Source organism: Pyrus communis, chromosome 16 (assembly GCF_963583255.1).
Source record: "Pyrus communis chromosome 16, drPyrComm1.1, whole genome shotgun sequence".
In the NCBI taxonomy this organism is placed as follows: Eukaryota; Viridiplantae; Streptophyta; class Magnoliopsida; order Rosales; family Rosaceae; genus Pyrus; species Pyrus communis.
In genome coordinates, this window is record NC_084818.1 from 10,917,799 (window position 1) to 10,939,372 (window position 21,574).

General features: G+C 37.6%; 3 protein-coding genes across 3 annotated transcripts; 1 reads left to right on the forward strand and 2 right to left on the reverse strand.

Moving 5' to 3' along the window:
• Positions 1-1,847: 1,847 nt before the first annotated feature.
• LOC137721344 (probable WRKY transcription factor 75) lies at positions 1,848-4,630 on the reverse strand. Its single transcript, XM_068460442.1, has 2 exons — positions 4,020-4,630; positions 1,848-2,155 (listed from the first exon to the last, which is right to left on the reverse strand). Exons 1-2 carry the CDS (start codon positions 4,496-4,498, stop codon positions 1,978-1,980), a joined length of 657 nt encoding a protein of 218 aa, XP_068316543.1. The 5' UTR covers positions 4,499-4,630; the 3' UTR covers positions 1,848-1,977.
• A 2,181-nt stretch (positions 4,631-6,811) lies between these two features.
• Positions 6,812-11,140, reverse strand: LOC137720527 (uncharacterized). Its single transcript, XM_068459608.1, has 10 exons — positions 10,813-11,140; positions 9,473-9,609; positions 9,200-9,373; positions 8,686-8,922; positions 8,492-8,592; positions 8,332-8,404; positions 8,169-8,237; positions 7,946-8,053; positions 7,394-7,519; positions 6,812-7,201 (listed from the first exon to the last, which is right to left on the reverse strand). Exons 1-10 carry the CDS (start codon positions 11,138-11,140, stop codon positions 7,007-7,009), a joined length of 1,548 nt encoding a protein of 515 aa, XP_068315709.1. The 3' UTR covers positions 6,812-7,006.
• A 5,099-nt stretch (positions 11,141-16,239) lies between these two features.
• Positions 16,240-19,045, forward strand: LOC137721269 (3-methyl-2-oxobutanoate hydroxymethyltransferase 1, mitochondrial-like). Its single transcript, XM_068460371.1, has 5 exons — positions 16,240-16,670; positions 17,068-17,274; positions 17,373-17,519; positions 17,880-17,933; positions 18,023-19,045. The coding sequence occupies exons 1-5, from the start codon at positions 16,257-16,259 to the stop codon at positions 18,254-18,256; spliced, it is 1,056 nt and encodes a 351-aa protein (XP_068316472.1). The 5' UTR covers positions 16,240-16,256; the 3' UTR covers positions 18,257-19,045.
• The last annotated feature ends 2,529 nt before the right edge of the window (positions 19,046-21,574 follow it).

The window sequence follows — 21,574 nt, forward strand, 5'->3', positions numbered from 1 at the left end:
AATGTTGGTTAAAACCGACATCACCCTACCCAGTTTTGCGTGCAAAACTAGCGAGAAAATCCTGCCCAAATATTGGATACACTTTCAGTCCAATGAGACTGACCTTTACCTGCCCACTGACAAGAAGTTTGAAAATATTTAAAACAAATGGTGTCGGATGAAAATGTCAAATAAAGTATTTCATGCGACATTAACTTTATGTCGGTTAAAAGTGACACAATTTTCTTTTTATAAGACACCACCATTTAAAAAGATTAAAAGCTATGTCGGTTATAAGTGACATTAACAGTCTATGTCGGTTATAAGCGACATAGACAGTTTATGTCACCTATACCCGACGGTAATTCCGACACCATGTAAGAAGGGTGTCAGAAATGTCTTATCTGCCATTATTTTATATAAAACTGACACCAGACACCAACACAATAAGCCACTTTTGTAGTAGTGAAGGGGCGGGTCTAATTTGTATAAATCTAAAACGGGGCGGGGCGGGTCCAAATTGCTAAGAAAACGGGGCCCCGGCCCAAACCATATCTACCGTTCAATATGTGGAGATTTAATCTCCACCATTGATTAAATCCTACAATCCACCTGGCACGGTGTTCGTCGATGTAGATTCTGGGCTGAACGGAAAAGATGCGACGGAAGAAAGCAACGAGTGTTGAATACAGGCTTCAAATAGGCACTATGCGATGACGATATGGGTGGGAGGTTCATAAGGACGCAGCAGTAGAGGTTTAAGATAGGCACGAGATGGTGGTTGGTTAAGGTTTCAGTCGAAACTGGACACACACGGGTCAGGCAGTGGCAGTCTTGAGGTGCATAGGTAAGGCTGAGTAACAGCGACGATCCAGTGTGAGAAATCATGCTAAAGTTGACCTTGCCAGTGATGGGGATTTGCTGGCGGGTCTCCGACGAGGATAGGAAAATAGTGAACATCCTCGACAAGATTCCGATCTTGTGGCTTAGAAACGACAGGAATCACAGGAAATCAAGCTTTGGGTAAACGACGAGGTCACCGATATTGGTCTCGGTCTCACTGCAGGAGAAGGTGGTGGTCCAACATCTCCTGGAACGATCGAGATTCGAGAAAGCTAAAGAAGAAGAGGAATAAAAAAAAAAAAACACCTGTGGACTCGGCCTGAATTGACTCTATTTGGGGTTGTTTTGCAACTTGAGCAGAATAAGGGACTTAAGAAGATTTTGGTTGAATCTAATTCTGCCCTTGATGTAGACTTGATTCTAAATGCTAAACTTGATAATCAACCTTTGGAAGTTTGGTTTTAAATTGTCATGATTTTATACACCATAGTTGGTTCTTTGAAATTCGGCATATTATTTATCAAAAAATGAATTTTGTTGTTGATGAATTGACTCATTTGGGTTTAGGTCCTTTTTTTTTTTAGCAAGCTCCTCCATCTTGTCAATCTCATTTGATTGCTAATATAGTTGGGATCATTTAGCCTTGGCTTTATGTCCCATTGACAACCAAAATCCTATCATTTCTTTTATATTGTATTTTTTTTACAACTTGCCAATACTCAAGTTATAATTAGGTTTTAAACTCATCATTCATGAACTTTAACTTGAGACCTTCCAGTTACGAGTGGAACACTATTCACGAGCATATCATTTAAAAATCAAGAATAAAATAAGGAGTCTAAACATTTATATAGTAACAAAATATATAAACGATTAAAGCTTAATGCATAACATATACTAACATAGATTTTGGTACATTAATTTTTATATTTAATTTCTTTTTCTTATCACATAGTCACAGTTAACGTGTACAATTTTTTTTTTTTTTTTTTTTACAAGAAGATATTAAGAGAATGGGTCTCGAACACATGACTCGGGTGCAGGGTAGACTTTCTTAACCCACTTTTGAACTACAAATCTCTCCCTACGTTGTGCACAAAGGTTAATATATAAGTACAAATGCCAATGAAAGATGATATACAGTGACCTTGTTAATTAGAACCTAGAGAGGAATTGCATTTGCTTCAGTAGAGGAGTTAGGGTTTCCATGAGTTTCTCGCAAGGATGATTGTGGATTCCTTCATACGTTGTCATGACAATGCTCGTGTCTTTAGACAGCCTCTGGACCTGTTTTTTCACATTGCATGTGTGATGTGTGCAGCGGTAGTAGCTCCTACAATACATAAGTAATGACCATATGTTTAAAATGAAACATAGAGGAGATATTTTAAACTCGACACAATGGAATGAAGAACACTAACTAATAATTGAGTAAATGCCCTGATAGTAGCATTGTGCTTAGATGGAGAAAAAAATTAATTAAACTAAAATATAAAATTCTGAATCATTCGGTTCCTATATATTGTCACACATTTATATATTTAGAGGGTTATATCCCATGTAATACAGATAACCAAACAACTACGGGAGTTTTGGGATTCAAATTGCTAGCTAAACACCTCAAATGTTGCTAGCTAGAATACGTAAGGTATATATGACTAGGTTCAATGGCTTCTTCTTTATGGTAAATTAGTTTAATTTCCCTAAACAAATTTGTATTAATATTAGCGTTTTAAATGATTTGGGAGCTCTCTTTTTTTTTTTGTGGGAAAAATGCTTTGTTATAATTGTATTTTCTGCTAAAAATATACTTTTTGGCAGAATTATATGATCATAATTTCTGAGTCCAAATGGCAAATATTCACGTACTAAATTTCCTTCTCGGGTCAGGCTTAGAAAAAGTTTTTCTATAGACAAACCCGAGTCATGTAAACAATTGGGTATTTATTTTTTTAATTTTTTATATAATTTAATGAGGATGATGAAGGTATTTATCAAATATAGCAAAAAATTAGTTCTTAATTTCAAAAATATCAGTTTTTATAAAAACTTTCAAATACGTCCAAATTCCACTTATATAGACATTAAATCCCTTATTTTGTATGTATAACTAGGTGGTTTTTTTTTTTTTTTGAACAAACCATATCATCTACACTAATTAAAAGACTTTTTGTGCAATAATCAAGAGTTGCTCTCACTAATATTTTTTTTTTCTTTTTTTTTCATTTCTTTTCTAAACGCAGAACAAATGTTTCTCTCATGTTTATTTTTTAATAAATAATAAATAAAAAAAACCTTTCTTTCTCGCCTAGTTCCCACAAAACACTTTAGTGATCAGAGCTCTTGTTGCTGCCATTCTTGCAGCAATATTTTACTTTGTGCTTAATCTGTTTATTCTTTACGATGTTCTTAATCCTCTCTTTGTGGTAAAACCTAGTTAATCAGCATGAGAATTTTGTTGGTTAATTTCCTTAATTGTGGTCTTGCTCAACATTTCCGCTTTTCTCAATACTGTAAAAAGCTAGTACCATATGTAATATCATGCTCGAAGGGCAGCTTGGAATTATGAAAAAGTCCTTTTCGTATTTATTTTTTCGTGCTATGTTACATATATGAAGAAAGATTTAAGGATCACTAGGCTTCTTTGATTATTTTATTAAAATATAAAATTGAGAGAAACCTTTGTTCTTTGTTTGGAAAAGAAACGAAAAAAAAGAAGAAAATATTAGTGAGAGCAACACTTGAATATAGCACAAGAAGTCTTTTAGTTAACAATTAGTTATTCATATATTTAAGGGCATTTGTGTCTATTTAAGTGGAATTTTGGATATATTTGAAAGTTTTTATAAAAACTGACAATTTTGAAATTAAGGTTAATTTTTTTGTTATATTTGATAAATTCTCTAAACAACTTGACTAAATAAATTGATTCTCTATATATGTTCATATGAGATAATTCACAAGTTCTGACAAATTAAGCAACTAAAAAGAATATATGCAAATGATAATTCGTTTATGTCTCAGATTCTCTTGATTCACAAGCCAGCTAAGTAACCAATATTCATCATTTTCAAAAAAAAAAAATTCCCTAGAATATTAAATAAAATAAAATTTGTTCTCTAGATTGATACATGTACGGTATAAACAATGTGTTCATATTCATAAATATTTGCAAAGTAATTAAATAATGAATAAACCTGGGATATGAACTGTTCTTGACGGCTTTCTGACCATATTTTCTCCAGCGGTAGCCATCATCAAGAATATCATCCTCACTTCGAGTCTGAAACGCAAACCTAGGTCGGCTCGCCGCTGGTTTTCTCATTTTACCCCCACCTTTCCTTTTAACACCCACCTTTTCTTCCTGATCAGCTCCAGTATTCCCAGCAGAGCCACTAATATTATTGTCCATCATAGCCATAGGCTTAAAACTATTAATCTGATCATGATTAAACCCGCCTGCCGCTTGAGTACCACCAGAGAGAAGGCTAACCCAATCAATGTCTAGAAGATCGGGAGGGTTGGTCATCAATGAGGAGGATGAAGAGGGTGTGAAGAGATAGGGAGGAGGGGGAGGAGGGTTTTGGGGTGGCGGCGGTGACAAGAATGGTAATGACAAGGGCAGCGATTGGGAGGTTAATGGAGGTGGATTATGCTGTTGATGACGATCTTCCATTATAATTAATAGGAGTGTTTTGATTATAATTAGTGGTCAATAATCAAACTAAGGGTGAGAAAGGAAGAGAGAATTTTGATGCATGTATATATAAAGTCTTCTCCAGCAAGGTGGTGGAAGGTGAGAAGAAGTTGGACTGACGCACACGAACAAAGTTAGAGAGAGAGAGAGAGAGATGATTGCTTAGGGTTGAATTAAATGAGAGGAAAGGGTTTTTTGCTGTTTTTGGTATAACACTATCTTCTTTACCCTAGCTAGGGTAAAGGCCAACTACATCTCAACTACTTCTGTTCAACTGCAAATTTCAAGTGCATAAGGTGACGTGCCCCAATATGCATATCGTTATCATCAATGCATGGATTTGCATGCATGGCTCTCTCTCTCTCTCTCTCTCTCTCTCTCTCTCTCTCTCTCTCTCTCTTCGATCTTCACCCACAAGATTCATGGTATAGGTGTTTCTGTAATATTTTAATATATTGAGAACTGTAGGACACATGTTCAAATAATCAAAGTTTGACTAGATACTGTTTACCAACCAAGGCAAGCAAAAAGATTTGGACCGAGTATCATATGTATGTTGCCGACGCCATCCTCTTCTATGTGACCCACAAGCATTGTGACAGGACTCCGGCTTGTCTTTTATCTCTCTATTGATACTTTCCTAAAGCAAATAAGTTATGTGTACATTGAAGATGTGTGTATGAAAGGAGAGATTGACAACCACTTCCTACCAAAGTTAAGGTTACCTCGCCGCCCTAATATGCCTCATTTGGTGGTTTGGATAGGATAGAACTTGTATTTTGGATAGACTAGGTTAGGATTATAGTGGACGGATTGGAGTCTTATTTGGTGTTTTGGTGCAATCAGGGCTTGTGCAACCCACCTACCTTCCCTGAAACTCTAAAAATCAAATGATCTTCTTTGCAAGGAGTTCGCAAAATCCACCTACAAAATAGGTTCAGAAGAAGGGTTTAGGGTTTGATTTGATGATGATTTGGGGGCACGTTTGATACATAGGATTGACTTAGATTGCTTTGATTAGGTTTGAGTGTTTCTATTTCGGCGTGTTGTTTAAATTGTCTAAAATAAGTCCACATAAAGAATGTAATAATCTCAGCTTGTCCAATGATCAATTAATCCTATACATTGGTTAAAGATGATGTTAGTGTTGAATAACCCCATTCAGTACTAGTCCGGTCAATCAATTGACCCCTAATAGATTGACATACGAATCAACTAAGAGTACAATTTATAACTTTACATAGAGTTGTTTTCTCAATATTTTTTATAGACTACCAATAAGAGTGGGTAAAAAGTGTAAATGATGCTTAATAAATTATACATAGCTTCGATTATTAACTTTTCATACAATACTTTTATAGCTTCGATTATTAACTTTTCATACAATACTTTTATAGCTTCGATTATTAACTTTTCATTCAATACTTTTATAGCTTTATCGTTTGAAAATGCTTATTTAGAAAGAATTTATCTTTGAAACCGCCTTTAATATCAACGCTTCTATTACTTCAAAAAATTTAACAAATATGCAAGTGTTTTCTTGAATAACACTTAAAAGTATTTCCTTAAACACTTGAACATGTGCATCTTTTGCTTTTTTCAACACCAAAGCATTTTTTAACTTTTCCTGAGAAACACGGTCAGAGGCATTTTGGTGATTTAATTATAAAAGCACTTCCAATATTGTGTTATATAGTTCCTATATCACAATGATATGATATAGTTAAAAAACAACGGGCATTAAAAGTGTTAATTTTAGGGGTATGCTATCCATACATCTCTTTTTACTTCTCACACACCTTCTGTTAATTTTTGTCATTTGATATTCTTTAATTCATTCGATTTGACAACCGCAAATTAAGAGAGTGTGTGAGAAGTAAACAAAAGTGTTCGAATAGCACATCCCTAATTTTATATTCAAGACTATTCTAAACAGCTCTAAGAAGGAGGAGAATTAGAACTTGTATTATTATACTAGTCAACTAACTTAACTCACATTTGCATGTGTATTGAGTAATTAACAGTACACATTCGCTTAATTCTATAGAAAATCAAATTTTGCTTAAAAAGAGATCATTGTAAAGAAAGTCTCTAAACCAATAATACAAGCCTCAAATTGAACTTTAACATATAGAGAAGCTCCTTGCCGCAACTAAGGCACCATTATAAATGTTTTGTTTGGTGGAGGATTGGATCAAAATGAGTAAGACATTATTTTTAAGGTACGTTGAAGGAAGCAATAAAAAAAATTGTGCGGTAGGAGATGGAGGATTAAAGGGAGAAGGTAAGAAATGAAGAGTTTATCAATTCTAATCCTCCCCAAAATAGTAGGATTAGAAGAGAGAAGTTTCTGTAATGTCTAATCCAATCATCCATACCAAACGAGGCCAAAGTATCAAGTAAATAAGTTGAATCAACTCCAGACCACACATTTGACCGAAAAAAAGTACAAACTACAGAGATTTAGTGCAGGAACTGCCATGGAAATCAGAACAAAGGCTTCTTTCCATCTAGCATTCCCATCAAATGATCAAAAACCTGGCTCCCTGCATCGCGTAGACCAGAATGCATGAATTCGTTGGTTATCCACAACCGAATCCCTGCTATCTGCGAAGCAGTTTCCATAGCCAGCTTGAAGCTGACATACATATCTTCGTAGTAAACAGCAGCTGCAACAGGTACCTGCCAACATTGACAGAAACAAATTTAATTATTTACACACTTATGGGCGAAACTGCTGATAATTCACGTCAAGGGTTTGGTACAAATGGAAAACATCACAGGCTGCGAGAAAGTTTAGGTCTCCTTCCCCTTGTAAAATTCTTATGGAGAGATGCTATTCAAGTAGATTAACTTCATATAAAGGTAGCACACCTTGTTATTTTTTAGTGCATCGATGTCATATAGGGGAGGCCAATCCTTCTTCTCAGCCAATACATGAGAAGCACCTTTGAATTTCCTTAAGGCATGAATCTCATCGAACATCCATGGGAAGATCATCTGCAGGAGCAAAAAGCACAATATTTGTGCGTAAAGTACTTTTGAAAGCTGCAAGTAACAACATGCTGTCGGAAAGCTCCTACAATTTTCATCAAGACACTTGCCCTGTATGCTACACAGTTGTGAATCTACTGCTTCCCGATGGACATCAGTCAACCCATAGACTGGTCCAAGGGTCTACAGCTAGACAGCTTTTATACCATCATGCAATTAAATCATAAATTTATGCACAGCTAGATATCATCGATTAATGTTTATAACTCCCCAAAGTATTCTACATCTCATACGCTGTCAATTATTTCTATCCATGAGATGTATAAAATGAATTAATATCTAAATACATCAACAACCCGTCACTCATAGAACTGAATGTCAACATTATGTCTTTTTGTCATTTTGAAAGAGAAGGTTGGAACAAATGCCTACCTCTCCTGTAAAAAGTACGGGACGACCTTCTTTTGCAGCCCGGACTGCATCAAATTTGCCCTCATCTTCAGCCCTTATTCTATGAGCAGACCACCGTGATGAAGCACCCTTCAACAAATAAATAACTACATAACTAGATGAACTAATAAGCTAATGAAACTATATAAATATTTAAGAATATATAGTATAAACTTCTGTAAATTAACGAGATTAAAGCAATTACTTGACAGTATATGGACTCATGAAGAAGAGCATAAAGTGGATTTGTATCAAAAGAAGACCACTTGTCAAACTGCAAACATGGAATGGTTTAAGGTTTATAACTTTATACCAGGAATATTCAAAACCTTAGATTTGATATCGAGAAAAAGCAGTTATTTTCTTACAGCATCCAAGAAGTAATAACTAATTTCCTTTCGTGCTCCTGGAACTATTATAGGATCCCAAGCCCTCTCAAACCTATGGGTTGAAGTGAAATTAAAATCACTTAAAGAATGACTAAATTGTAACATATTAAAATCTAGATTCATATTCATGAAACCTTACATGTAATGTAAGCGCTCAAAACCAGCACTGGATCCTAAGCCACTAAGACCAAGAGTTTGCAATCCCTTTGGGGTTAGGAAGCCCCCGGATGGAAGTGGGACCTGTACAAAAACAAGGGTGAGTGGGGTTAATTTCAAAGATCTTAAATCTCAACAGTAGGAACAGAACCAAGATCATCTGTTCTAGACCCTCACCCCGCCGCCCTCTGATTCTGATAGATAGTTAACAACTTCACGAACAACCTCAATATCTTCAGGATACCTTTTGTAGTACTTCTCATTCTGATGTATAATCCGTTCAGAGCATGCTCTATATACAACGTCTCCAGTGAATCCATTTCCTATTGGAGGGATTCCTCCAGTTAAAAGGACTTGCTTTAGTCCTTGTGGTGCAAAACTCAAATAAGTTACTGCACAAAAACCACCAAAGCTCTGCACAAGGGAAAGGAAAAAAGCTGTAATTCTGGTTCAGTTGTACAGGATACAGTTCAAACAATCCATAAGATATGACACGAATGAAAAAGCTTCACATATAAGAAGAATGATATCGACATTATGACTGAACTCTTGGATCATAAGAAAGTCCTTGATAACAAAGTAGGTCTTTCAGCAAATAAGGCAACTACAAAGCATCAGAACTATCACAGTATAGTCTAAACCCTAAAGATCACATGCAAGCATAAATACCAAAGGAAGTTGTAATTAATACCTGACCCAAGATTGTCCATGGTGCAGCATCAGGAACAAGACGTACTCGAATAAACTCTGCATCATTTACTATATTATCAGCTCGAAAATGTTTTACATAATCAACCAATTTCTCTTCAGACTTCAATTGCAACAAAGATGAAGCTGTCAAAGGAGTTGATAAACCTGTTCCTCGCTGCAAGTAAAATACATCAGCACAATTATAATAAACAAAGTATTGCATATCGACAAAAGCTTGTAATAAGATATGTCTCTATAGACATGCGGCCCATGCCTGATCCAGCAATATAACACGAAATTCTTCACATGCTTTACGTATCCATCCACTGGATTCAGTTGGTCGGGGGGCCTCAAATCCAGGTCCACCTTGTAGATATAATAGGTATGGCAAATGTTGTTCTTCTTTACCAACTGCAACATAAAATTTATTTTATTGAGGGAGTAATGAACCACATGTAAAGCCAAATGTCTTGTCTGCGTGTGCAAAGAATATTAACATTCTGCACATTGGCAAAATGGAAACAAATCTTGCTTGCCCATTACATTACTATCTACTCTTCACTAGAGAAAAAAAAAAAAAAAAAAAAAAAGAGAAATTTCATAACTAAAAGCAGACAGTTTTTGAAGCCCCAGTTTACAGGTATGCACATGCTTTCACGCTCAATTTTAGTATCTTTATCTCGAGTGTCATAGCCACATATGTATGCAACTTCTGACGTTACTTATCTCGTTATGAACCATCCTTAAATGGAGTTTAAGCCTCTTGCATGCACATATGCCAGTGTCTTAAGAATCCATATACAACTTACTTGAATTAAATTAACTACCGAACAAAAGAAGAGTATTACTCTGGAACCTGCCACTAGTCTACTGAAAACTACTACACATCATATTTCAACAGTCAATGACCTGTTGTGTTATTAGACCAACATTCATAAAAAATCAAAGTGTTAAGAACAACGGTATGAGCACCTTTTGCATCAATAACAGAATACATCACATCAACAAAACAGTTTCAGTGTCTACAATGCTAAGGAAAAAGGAAAAACGCAACAAACCCAACTTTCACATAAGTGGGGGTATGTGGAAACTAGACATTAGCTCATAAACAGAAATCTCGGCACAGTTTTACTAGTTTCATGACAATTGAAACTCACAAGAAACTTCACATTCTGAACATTGACATATTTATTTCAAGTACTACAATTGTCCTTCGAAAGTGCTTGTTTAAATGAGTAAGAAAACAAAATGTAGCAGAGTAATCTTACATATTTTCTGAGGGCCAAAACAACTAAAAACTATCACCATTGTTAGTTATTGGATTCGAATGACTCTTCCAATTCAAAACATTAATCAATGCCTTTTTCTTAGCTGTAGTAAACAATGTCTCAATTCTCTCCCTTTCCACCATTTTCTTGGCAACCAAACAGAGCAAAGCACAAATATGGTCAACGACTTCAGCAAAAATCTGAACTCTGAGCTTCACGAACAAATTAATCACTTCAAATCACACACACTAGATTGCATAATTCACAACCAACACCATTCAAACAGTAATTAGCAGCTAACAACGCGAATTAAACTAAATTAATGATGTGAATAAAGCTTAATTACCTGAAACAACTTCGCGAGCGAAGACTGAGATCTTAGGCGAAGCGGTACGATCGACAGAGTAGTCGAGAGGCACGGTGAATCGGTGGTCTCGGAGTCGGAGCTCCGGCACCGAAAACCATTTCCCGGCAACGTGGTCCGGCGATGATACGGCGGACGCGGCGGTCTGTACAGACATGGCTGTTACCGTACGGAGTGAGCTCTGGCTATAACGGAAGCAGCGAAACTTGGCGATGTCAAGTAGTGGAAGCGTGCGAAGAGAGGAGAGAGGGGGAGAAGGAAGGCGGAGGAGTGAGGTTATCGATGACGTTGGCGCGTGAGCTGCCAGCATTTTGGGAGACAGTGTGAGTGAGACCCGCGGGAGTGGATTCTGGTTTTTAACACGTGGCGCGATCTAGCTGTGATTTGGGTTGGATGATCTGAGTGGTTGGATGTGTAGACTTTTTTTTAACGGTTCTGATTTGGACTTAGCGATGTCGTTGCAGAAGCAGATTCGATTATTTACGTAAGCCAAACCAGTGGAAGAGATTCGATAAGGAGAGGACCGATGGGAGATAATAGTTTAATGTAAAGTTATGTTTTGTTTCTAATAATGTAACATTATATCCAACAATTCATCAAACAGAATGACTCCGTTACATACAGTTCTTACACAATCAAATAAGACGGTCTTTTTAGCTGAAGAAGGTAACGATCTACCCCAGTAACATCCATTTTTTTCAATTTAAGGCCTTTCTAGCCGGTTAGGTCATCTCCAATATAATGTGGGTTAGAGGGCTCTCTTTAGCCCTATAGTCCTTCAAGAAATTAATATTTTAACAAACAATGTCATGTCATATTTCTTATCATCTCCAATCGAGAGGGCCAAATGACCATAGGCCAAACATAGCTCTGTGATAAAAAATTATCTCCAACCAAAGGGGCCAAAAGGCCATAGGCCAAACATAATTTATTATTTTAATTGAATTAATATGGTTACTTAAATTAAACTACCTCAATAATTTTTTGAGATGTAATCTCAATAATTTGACGGATAAGATTTCGAGTGACACATGTCGCTAAAGTGAACAACTCTCCAGATTTATTGTCGATATATAATCTTAATAATTTTTCGAATATGATTTTCAAGTGCCACGTGTCGATATGTGAGTAACTCTCCAGATTTATTGTCGTTATGTAATCTCAAAAAAATTTTAGATAGGATTTCGAGTACTACGTGTCAAGATGTAATTAGTTGTGTGAATTTTAGATAGGATTCTTATTTGCGTGGCACTTCTTATCTTCAGCTTCTAATGTCCATAAATAGGGTGGATATTGGGCTATAATTCACACACCTTGATCTTTGCCCTTTCCAATATCTCTTTCAATTCAAGTTTGCAATGAATTCTAACTTTGGATCCTCTTCGGATTCCAACTGGAAGTCCTCATCCAATTCCGAATTGGAAGATAAATGGGCACAGATGAAACGAGAAGATGAGGAGTTTGATGAAGAAAATGAAGCATGGCGTAACACAACATATATGGCAGCAATGGCTGGGGTCATGGCATGTGAGGCAACTAAAGAACAACCTTAATGGAGTGGCTCTGTTGTTGGTCGCTCTTACAAGCCACAAAATAGAGAGATGGCGCATGAGACTCTAATGAACAACTACTTCAACCCCAACTTAGTATACACAGAAAAGATTTCAAACGTCGTTTCCGAATGAAGCGAGCGCTTACTTCATGATGTCCAACATGTCAATTTATATTTTTGACAGAAGCTGGACAGAGTAGGTCGCCCTGATTTCTCACCTCATCAAAAGGTTACTATTGCACTTTGAATGATGACCTATGCCTCATTAACTGATGTGATGGATGATACATATGGTATGTGTTGAGTCTACATGCCATCATAATCTTGCTGAATTTTGTCACATATTTGTTCAGATTTACAAAGAGGAGTACCTATGTGAACCAAATCAAGCAAATCTGGATCGGCTCATTCGCAATGCTGAAAACTATGGCTTTATGGGCATGAAATGGTTATTAGATTGCATACATTGGCAATGAAAGAATTGTCTCACTGGATGGCAAGGAGGATTTAGCAAAAGATCGAGAAAACCAACCATTATGTTAGAGGTGGTTGCCTTGTTTGATACATGGATTTGGCATGCTTTATTTTGAGTCCCAGGATCCCAAAATGACATTATAGTACTTGAGCATTCACCCCTCTTCAATAACTTGACGAAGGTTAAATCACCTCAACTTGACTACTACATCAACATGTGTCATTACAATATGAGGTATTACTTGACATGTGACATATATCCAAAGTGTGCGACACTTGTCCAAGCAATTGCAAACCCTGTGGATGACACCCAAATGTGGTTTACCCTACACCAAAAGGCATACTGGAAAGATATTGAGAGAGCTTTCGATATTCTACAAGCACTGTGGAAGATCATTAAGGAACCAACAAGAGGGTGGAGTCGAGATAAATTGAACTCCATCATGATGTCGTGCATCATATTACACAACATGATTGTGGAAGATGAGTGAGATGGCTATATTGACGGGAAGTTTGATGATGACCAAGATGATCCAAATTGGTCAAGGAAGGCTCGTGCAAAAATATATAATGGGCCTAATTTGCCTTTGGATCCAAGAGCTGGTAATATCTCTTTAAATGAGTACATGAGGCGTCATAAGATGATACGTTTGTGTGCCACAAACAAGTACCTACAACAAGATCTTGTTACACATCTTTGGACAAAAAAAATGATGGAGTAGGCGTTTAAGTTTTATGTTGTTAAATATTTTTTTTAATGTTGTTTAAGTTTGAATAACTCTCCCAAGTAGTACTAGGGTGGAGATTGTGTTGTTTAAATTTAATGTTATTTAATGGCTTAGGTAGTTATAGGAAGAAAAAAAAAAATTAGAATTTAAAAAAAAAATTGTCCCAAAAAAAAAATTCAAATCCAATGGTCACCTGACGTCAGCTAGCGTTATGCTGACACCAGGTAGCTGTTGAACTTAAATTTTTGGGCCAACCCGGGGCTGGCTAGCTAGTTTGGGCCAGCCAGTTGATCAGATTTCACATTTTTGGCCCGGTGGGGCCCACAAGCCCTTTAGCCTAACCCTTGGTTAGAGACGGTTTTCATGTCATTTCGAGCTATTTTTAGCCCTATAGCCATTTCATTGAGTCGGTTGGATTTACATTCGTTTTTTTTTCCTTAAACTAGTAGTATAAATGTATAATCGAATCAAAGTAATTTATTTAACAGACAACTAGCATTTGCCTACATACTTTGTGTGTATGAACACATTTTTTAGAAGGAGAGAAGGAGAGAAGGAGAAAGGGGGAGAGAGAGAGAGAGAGAGAGAGAGAATGTGGGGGGAGTGGGAGGTTTTTTTTTTTTTTTTTTTTTTATTTTTTTAATTTTAAATATTAGAGATATTTTAACATCATCTGAAGGCTTCAATAAAAAAAAGTAAAATTTGGATCTATGAAATTACATTATTACCCATCATTTTTTTGTATGATAGAAGACGAAGTTGTCTTTTCACCATCTTTTTGTTGACAAAGAGGGTTTTATTAATTAATAGAGATTTGGTTGTATTTGACTATATATTTTAAGGCTTTTGTGGCAATTCAATATCTCGTGAGATTTTCTACTCCATTTCATATGTCAAATCTTTTGTTTTACCTTCTATGTATCTAAAGAGGGTGTAAATCTCGTGGGATTTTCACCCTCTTTTGATTGATAAAAAGAGTTTTATTAATTAATAGAGATTTAGTTGTATTTGACAATATATTTTAAGGCTTTTGTGGCAATTCAATATCTCGTGAGATTTTCTACTCCATTTGATATGTCAAATCTTTTGTTTTACCTTCTATGTATCTAAAGAAAGATGACAAAAATGGCGGAGCTTTCATAATCCAAAATTGCCCTTCTCTCATTAAGCTTAAAAAATAAAAAAAAAATAAATAAATAAAAACAAGCCTTCCACCTAGTGGGACTATGGTGGTTAGTAAGTTTATTATTTTCTAAAAGACTTTCATAAAATCAATTACAACTAAAACAAATAAATTTTAGGAGGCTAATGAAGAATTTGAACCACACTATTGCTAGTCCATTGTGAGGCTAAACCCATCTCCTTCTCTTTTAGTGTAAATAATATCGTTTATTCCAAAACAAGTAAACTTCAAGAGAAAATACACACAAGATAAAATTTTAATTTTTAATTGAGACAAGGCTTGTAAATTATTTCTTTGACCCTATTAGTGTAAAAATATCTATGTATAAGAAAAAATAACCAATTCGGTTTGATCACTTCACGTCATAACTAAAGATCTATTGGTGTTTTATTTTCATTATTGTTGAAAGAGGTACTATATATGAATCTCTCCCCCCATTGATCATTGATAATTAAGAAAGTAGATCTTACGTAAAAGAATATTTGAAACCTTATAAAGGCTTATCAAGAGTTGGGTCACCCCAAACCTTTGAACTCGCCATCTCGTTGGTGCCCTCCTCCCTCCGGTTGGGTAAAAATTAATGTTGATGGTTCCTTCTGTTCCTCTCGAATTCGAGGGGTGTTGGTGTGGTTTTTTGTGTCGAAACCAGCAGCTGTGTTGGAGGTTTCATTCGCAAAACACCACATGTGACCAACCCCAAATTGGTCGAACTCATGGCTGCTCGGGATGGTATCTTATGGGCTGTGCAGCGGCATTAGCAGCATATTATTTTGGAGAGTGACGCCCTGCAGGTGGTTCAGGACATTGGCAGCTTGAAGGGGGGGCCCTCTCCTACTCATCTTTTGGTCGAGGACATCAAAGAAAGTCTGAGAGGCTTTGAAGAATCCAAAGTATGTCATGTTAGTCAATCGGTAAATGTTGCAGCACACTGTATGACCAAGTTGGCCTTATCTTCTTATTTCAATTTTTGTTGGTTTGAGGAACCTCCAGATTTATTGTCGTAGGTCCTCTAAAAAGATTGTATGCTTTCTTGATAGCTTTGAATAAGCCACTACTGTTTGTCTTAAAAAAAAAAGAGTTGGGTCGCCACCCTTATTGTTAAGATTTAAAGTGAAGCTTTAACTTCGTTTTGTCGTAGTCAGAAAAGATAGCACACACCGCTCTATCCTTACGTTTGATCTTTTTTGGAAGCTTGAAACACCACTTAATGGGCTGCAAAGAGGTATTGGGCTGATAAGCCCAACCCATATTATATGGTGTTACGGTCAGCAGTGATACTACCGTCAGCAATTTACCATTTTGCCACCAAAATGTGGCGCGCAGATGACATTTGTCCCAAAAGTCAAAACACGAGTCGGTCAAATCTCACCCAATTCGAATGCAACTTCGCTTCTCTCACTCATTCCACTCCCACTTGCTTCCAGCTCCCTCAATTTAGGTGGCGCAGCCGAAACAAACCCCCAATTTCTCTCTCTCTCTCTCTTCAAATATGGCACTATTAGCAGCCGCCGTCAAGCGAGCCTCACCGATGTCGCGGGCCTTCGCTCCGATCCTCCGTTGCATGAGCAACGTGCCGGAGAACACCGTCTACGGCGGCCCGAAGACCCAAAGCCCGGACCAGAGAGTCACGGTAACCCACTTGAAGCAGAAGTACAAGAAGGGCGAGCCCATCACCATGGTCACCGCCTACGATTACCCGTCTGCGGTGCACTTGGATTCCGCCGGCATAGACATTTGCTTGGTCGGTGACTCGGCGGCGATGGTGGTTCATGGCTACGACACCACACTGCCCATCACGCTTGATGAAATGCTTGTTCACTGCCGAGCCGTGGCTCGTGGCGCCAAACGGCCGCTTTTGGTTGGGGACTTGCCCTTTGGGTTTTATGAGTCGAGCTCCAATCAGGTATTTACTAAATCAAATGGAAATTTGTGTTGCTAAATCGGGTTTTGATGTCTGTTGTTTTATGGGTTTTATTTTGTATGTGGAGATAAACATGTTTTTGATAGTGAGAATGTGAAGGAAATGGACATTGGAGACTGGTCGGTTGCTGAGAAAGTAAAAGAAATGACTTTTATTCATTTTTATGTCTCTGTCACTTTTGACTGATGGAATTTATGACCCAGATGATGAAATAAACGATTTACATGATTTCTTACATATTCGAATTTCATGGGTACCAAGCAGAAACAAACCAAATATTGAATTGTAGAAATGAGATTGTGTCTTGTTTTTCTGATCGGGTTTATGATTTTATAAGCGGGCCATGGGTGGTTGATGTTGCTGTTTTGATCATGAGCAGGCTGTTGATTCAGCGGTGAGGGTTTTAAAGGAAGGCGGAATGGATGCGATCAAATTGGAAGGTGGGGCACCTTCGAGGATTACTGCGGCAAAATCTATCGTCGAAGCTGGAATTGCTGTAATGGGGCATGTGGGACTTACTCCTCAGGCCATTAGTGTTCTTGGGGGTTTTAGGCCTCAGGGAAGGAATGTTGCTAGTGCTGTAAAGGTCTGTGTGTGTGCAAGTGGTAATTCTGTTTCGCTATTTTGGTTCTTCGTGTTCTTTTTTGTCTTAACAATTTGTTGCACTGGAGTTTTCGTTTGCAGGTTGTTGAGACAGCGCTGGCTTTACAAGAAGCTGGGTGCTTTTCTGTTGTTTTAGAATGCGTACCTCCGCCAGTGGCAGCTGCTGCAACATCTGCTCTTCAGATTCCTACAATTGGCATTGGAGCAGGGCCTTTTTGCAATGGGCAGGTTAGTTGATTATGTAGTCTTGTTCATCGTGCTGTCGATGTTTGTGAATGTAATTCCTTTTGGTGTTAAATAGAGATTACCATCCTTGAGAAAGTTTGTTTACTAGCATATCATTCTAATTTTCTGTTAACTTTAAATTTTGATTGTGACAGAAGTTCTAGGATTTCAGGCTGGAAATAAATAATAATTTTCATTGTTCCATATTTTAAAGGCTATGTTTCCACTGTCGTTGATGAGTGTAGTCGATTAGTTGGCTCAAAGCTACTAATTAATTTCCTCATAGTTTTTGCATGTATTTTTGTCGAATACATGGTTTAGTTATTTCTGGCACACTTAATCTCGTTCTCCTATATCATATAGGTGCTAGTTTATCATGATCTTCTCGGAATGATGCAGCACCCACATCATGCCAAGGTTAGCTCAACCGTTGCATCTCCTAGTCAGCTGTTTCTCTCCACTTATGTGAACTTTATCTAAACAAAGAACCACCTCACCTTTTGCAGGTTACCCCGAAATTCTGCAAGCAGTTTGTACATGTTGGAGAAGTCATCAACAAAGCTCTAGTAGAATACAAGGAAGAAGTGACTAGAGGTTCATTTCCTGGCGCTGCCCACAGCCCGTATAAAATCAGTGCTGCTGATGTTGATGGCTTTTCAAGTGAGTTACAGAAGTTGGGTTTAGACAAGGCAGCATCTGCAGCAGCTGAAGCAGCTGAGAAGATCAATAGAAGCAAATAACCTAGAGGAGGCAACCCAACAAGTGAACGGTAAGGGGCCAACCTAACAAAGCTTATTTAGGCAGGGCTCATGGTAGTTGGTTATTACCGATTCAATTGAGAGTTGCATAACGAAGTAAATAGATATGAAATGAAAATGTACAACATCCATGCAGTCTCTTGGAAAATCTTTACACAACGGTCTTGCCTTGTCTTCTTGATTATAAGAGATTTCTAACTTATTACAGAAGAGTTTGAAGGAACGTGGCAATTTCTCTTTTGAAACGGTGAGGTGTCCAGATTATGCAGTCGGGTTCCATTTTGGAATAGAAATTCTCATAAAGTTGTTCCGAATTTGGAAGCAACTTCAGAAATAAAATTTTGAAGCCATTACGGGATTGATTCGAAACTTTGTGTGATTACTATTTGAGCAGACAATACAGGGTGTGTCTTTCGTTTTCCACATTTCTTTGAACAAATAAAGGTTGGGAACGTTATTATTTGCTGTACGATCTGATGCAATTGAGGAGTGACATGATATATATTCGTTTTGATAAGACAAAGAAGAATGGTTTTATTTGCTAATTGGAAGAATTTTGCACAAATTCGAATAAGACCTAGAATCTACAGTTCAATTGAGTACGGGCGCACTCCATCCCTGTTGCGGTTTCTCCAACTCTCAACTTTGACAGGTTTGGGAATGCGGTCTCCCGGACTTTCAACTTTGACGCGTCACAAGCTAGGGATAAACGATCTTCCAAATGGATCAGGATCCTCTCCTGATCTTTGTGTGGGGATCCTCATGATCAATAAATGTGGGTTGTTGGATGAAAATCTAACAGCTCTAATTATTATAACTTTAAAAGGATCTTCTGTTTGTATTGGATTTTCATCTAACAGCCTACACTTGTTGGTCATGAGGATCTCTATACAAAGATCAGGAGAGGATCCTGATCCCTTCCAAATTTTCAACTTTATTTTCAACTTTGATCTTTGCATTGTAATTCTTGTTTTCCTCACAAGCTTGGGAAAAATATATTAAGTAACCGCTTGATAATTATTTTGTTTTTGTTTTCATTTTTTCTTGAAAAAGTCCATAAAGTTAATTTTGAATTTTTTTTTCCTTTTCATTCTCGTTCACCAATTTTATGCCACAAAACATTATCACATTCTAAATTCAAAATTTGGAAATTGACCGGACAAAAATCTAAAATCTTTTGACTTGGACCTCCTTGCTCAAGTTAATCATGAGACTACCGATCCACATTTTAACTTCGAAAAATTACTGAAAAAAATGTTACAAACTCCTTGCCATTTTAATTTCATGACCTCAAATTCACATAGACCTCAAGAAAAATTTCATTACCGAAATTTAACATAAAAAGGAAAACTGTGGAAAGGAATGATAAAGAGAGTTTTTCGTTAGAGGGGCCGTAAGCAACAAGAAAAGTTACTTCCCCCGAAGTATCATTCTTAAACCCTAACCCTCGTCCACATCCCTCCTCAACCTCCTTCAACCCCAACCGTCCCCATAACCCAATCCTCCTCCGTCTTCCTCCTCCTGAACCACCACTCTCCACCAATTCTGATCCCAACGACTCGATCGTTAGTAACCCAAGTGGTCCAACTCCTCCAACCCAACGAAAAAGACTGGAACTTTGACCAACTCCACCGCCTCCTCTTCTCCAACTCCGCAGAGGCGCAAGTCTTTTAGAAAGTTGATGAACCCTTTCCCTGTTGGATGAGTTTGGACCGAGTTAATACGCACCGTAACCGTTTCCAACAATCCAGCGAGGGCACTTGTCCCCGCCTCCCCTCGTCCTCATTTGGCTCCTCCCTGCGTAGTTGGTTAGTCAGCTCAAACCTACTGAACTTGAGCTAGGCTCAAGCTCTGGACAAGCATAGAACCATAGCTTGAGCTGGGTCACGAGCTTCAGTTGTGTTACTTCACTTCTTTGAATTTGTACGAAGTGCATAAGTTATTTAATTTTCCCATATATCAGGCGTAGGCAGGTTGGTTTATCATGATCTTCTTGGAATGATGCAACATCCACATCATTCCAACTCAACAGTTGCATCTCCTTAGTCGAGCCTTTTCTCCCTACTTTTGTGAATTTAATCTAAACATAGAGCCACGTCGTCTTTTTCAGGTTACCCCAAATTTTTTCACATGCTGGAGAAGTCATCAACAAGCTCAAGTATAGGATATATGCCATTTCGGGTCTAAGAAAATAAGGATATATGTCGTGTCCTAAGCTACCGATCACCATCATTTGGGTTTAGTATGACATCCTTCTTGTCATCCTCTTCCTCAACTCAACTCTCATGCGCAGTATCACAACTCAGATTCAAAATAAAGTCCTTTTAAGCAGAAGAAGGAAGGAAGCTCTCCCTCTTCTAATCACCTACGTCTCTCAAAGTTCAGTGACGCCAGTTAACTGCATAACAGCTACCAGCCTTAACTTGAACCCAGTAAAGCAAAGTAGAAAAAGATTCTGGTTGGTGCCCTAATATCCTAAAAAAAATTTGAAAATCAGAGGGATAACTCTACCTTTTTTTATGTGAAGAAAATGTCAGGAGAGACCTAGGACCAGTCTGGTCCCTACATGGCTCCGCCCTCGACAGCAGTTCGTTCCTTGGTGCTGCACATATCTCATATAAAATCAGTGTTGCTGATGTGAATTGCTTTCAAACGTTGGGTTTGGACAAGGCAGCATCTGCATCAGCTGTTGTAGAGCCAAAAATAATCACAAGGCGACACGTGGATTTTTGGGTAAAAGAAGACAAAAATACCCTTGAGGCATACCGGGATTCCTACGCACGAGCAGTGGCGTCAATCAAGTCAAAAGTGTCCAAAATAGGTGACCAATTCAAAGATATTCTCATCCATCCTCATCTTAGGTAATTATTTTATAACCTACATAACATTCCATTTAAGTGGAGGTTAATTGGCTAATTAATGGGATTAATTCCTAATTAATCCATTAATCACCAATTTAAACACAATTTACACCCAAAAAATACCTAAATGGCCACTTCCATTCCCTATATATATGACCCTATTTTCTCTAAAAAGCTAGGCCAATACTCTTGCTAAAATTCTCCAAAACTCTCAAACACTTTTCTCTCTAAATTCTAACTTTGGCATCGGAGGTCCTTCGGCCAAAGCGCCCCCCCCCTTCCCAATTCATCGTGGGCGCGTGAGGCTCTTGGCCTTGACATAAGGTGTTATTTGTTTTGTAGGTGCAATTTTGTCCAAGATCAAGGAAAAAGAAATTTGCATCCACAACTGTAACAGTGAGGTATCCAAATTCGGCAGTTGGCCGGGTTCCACTTTGAG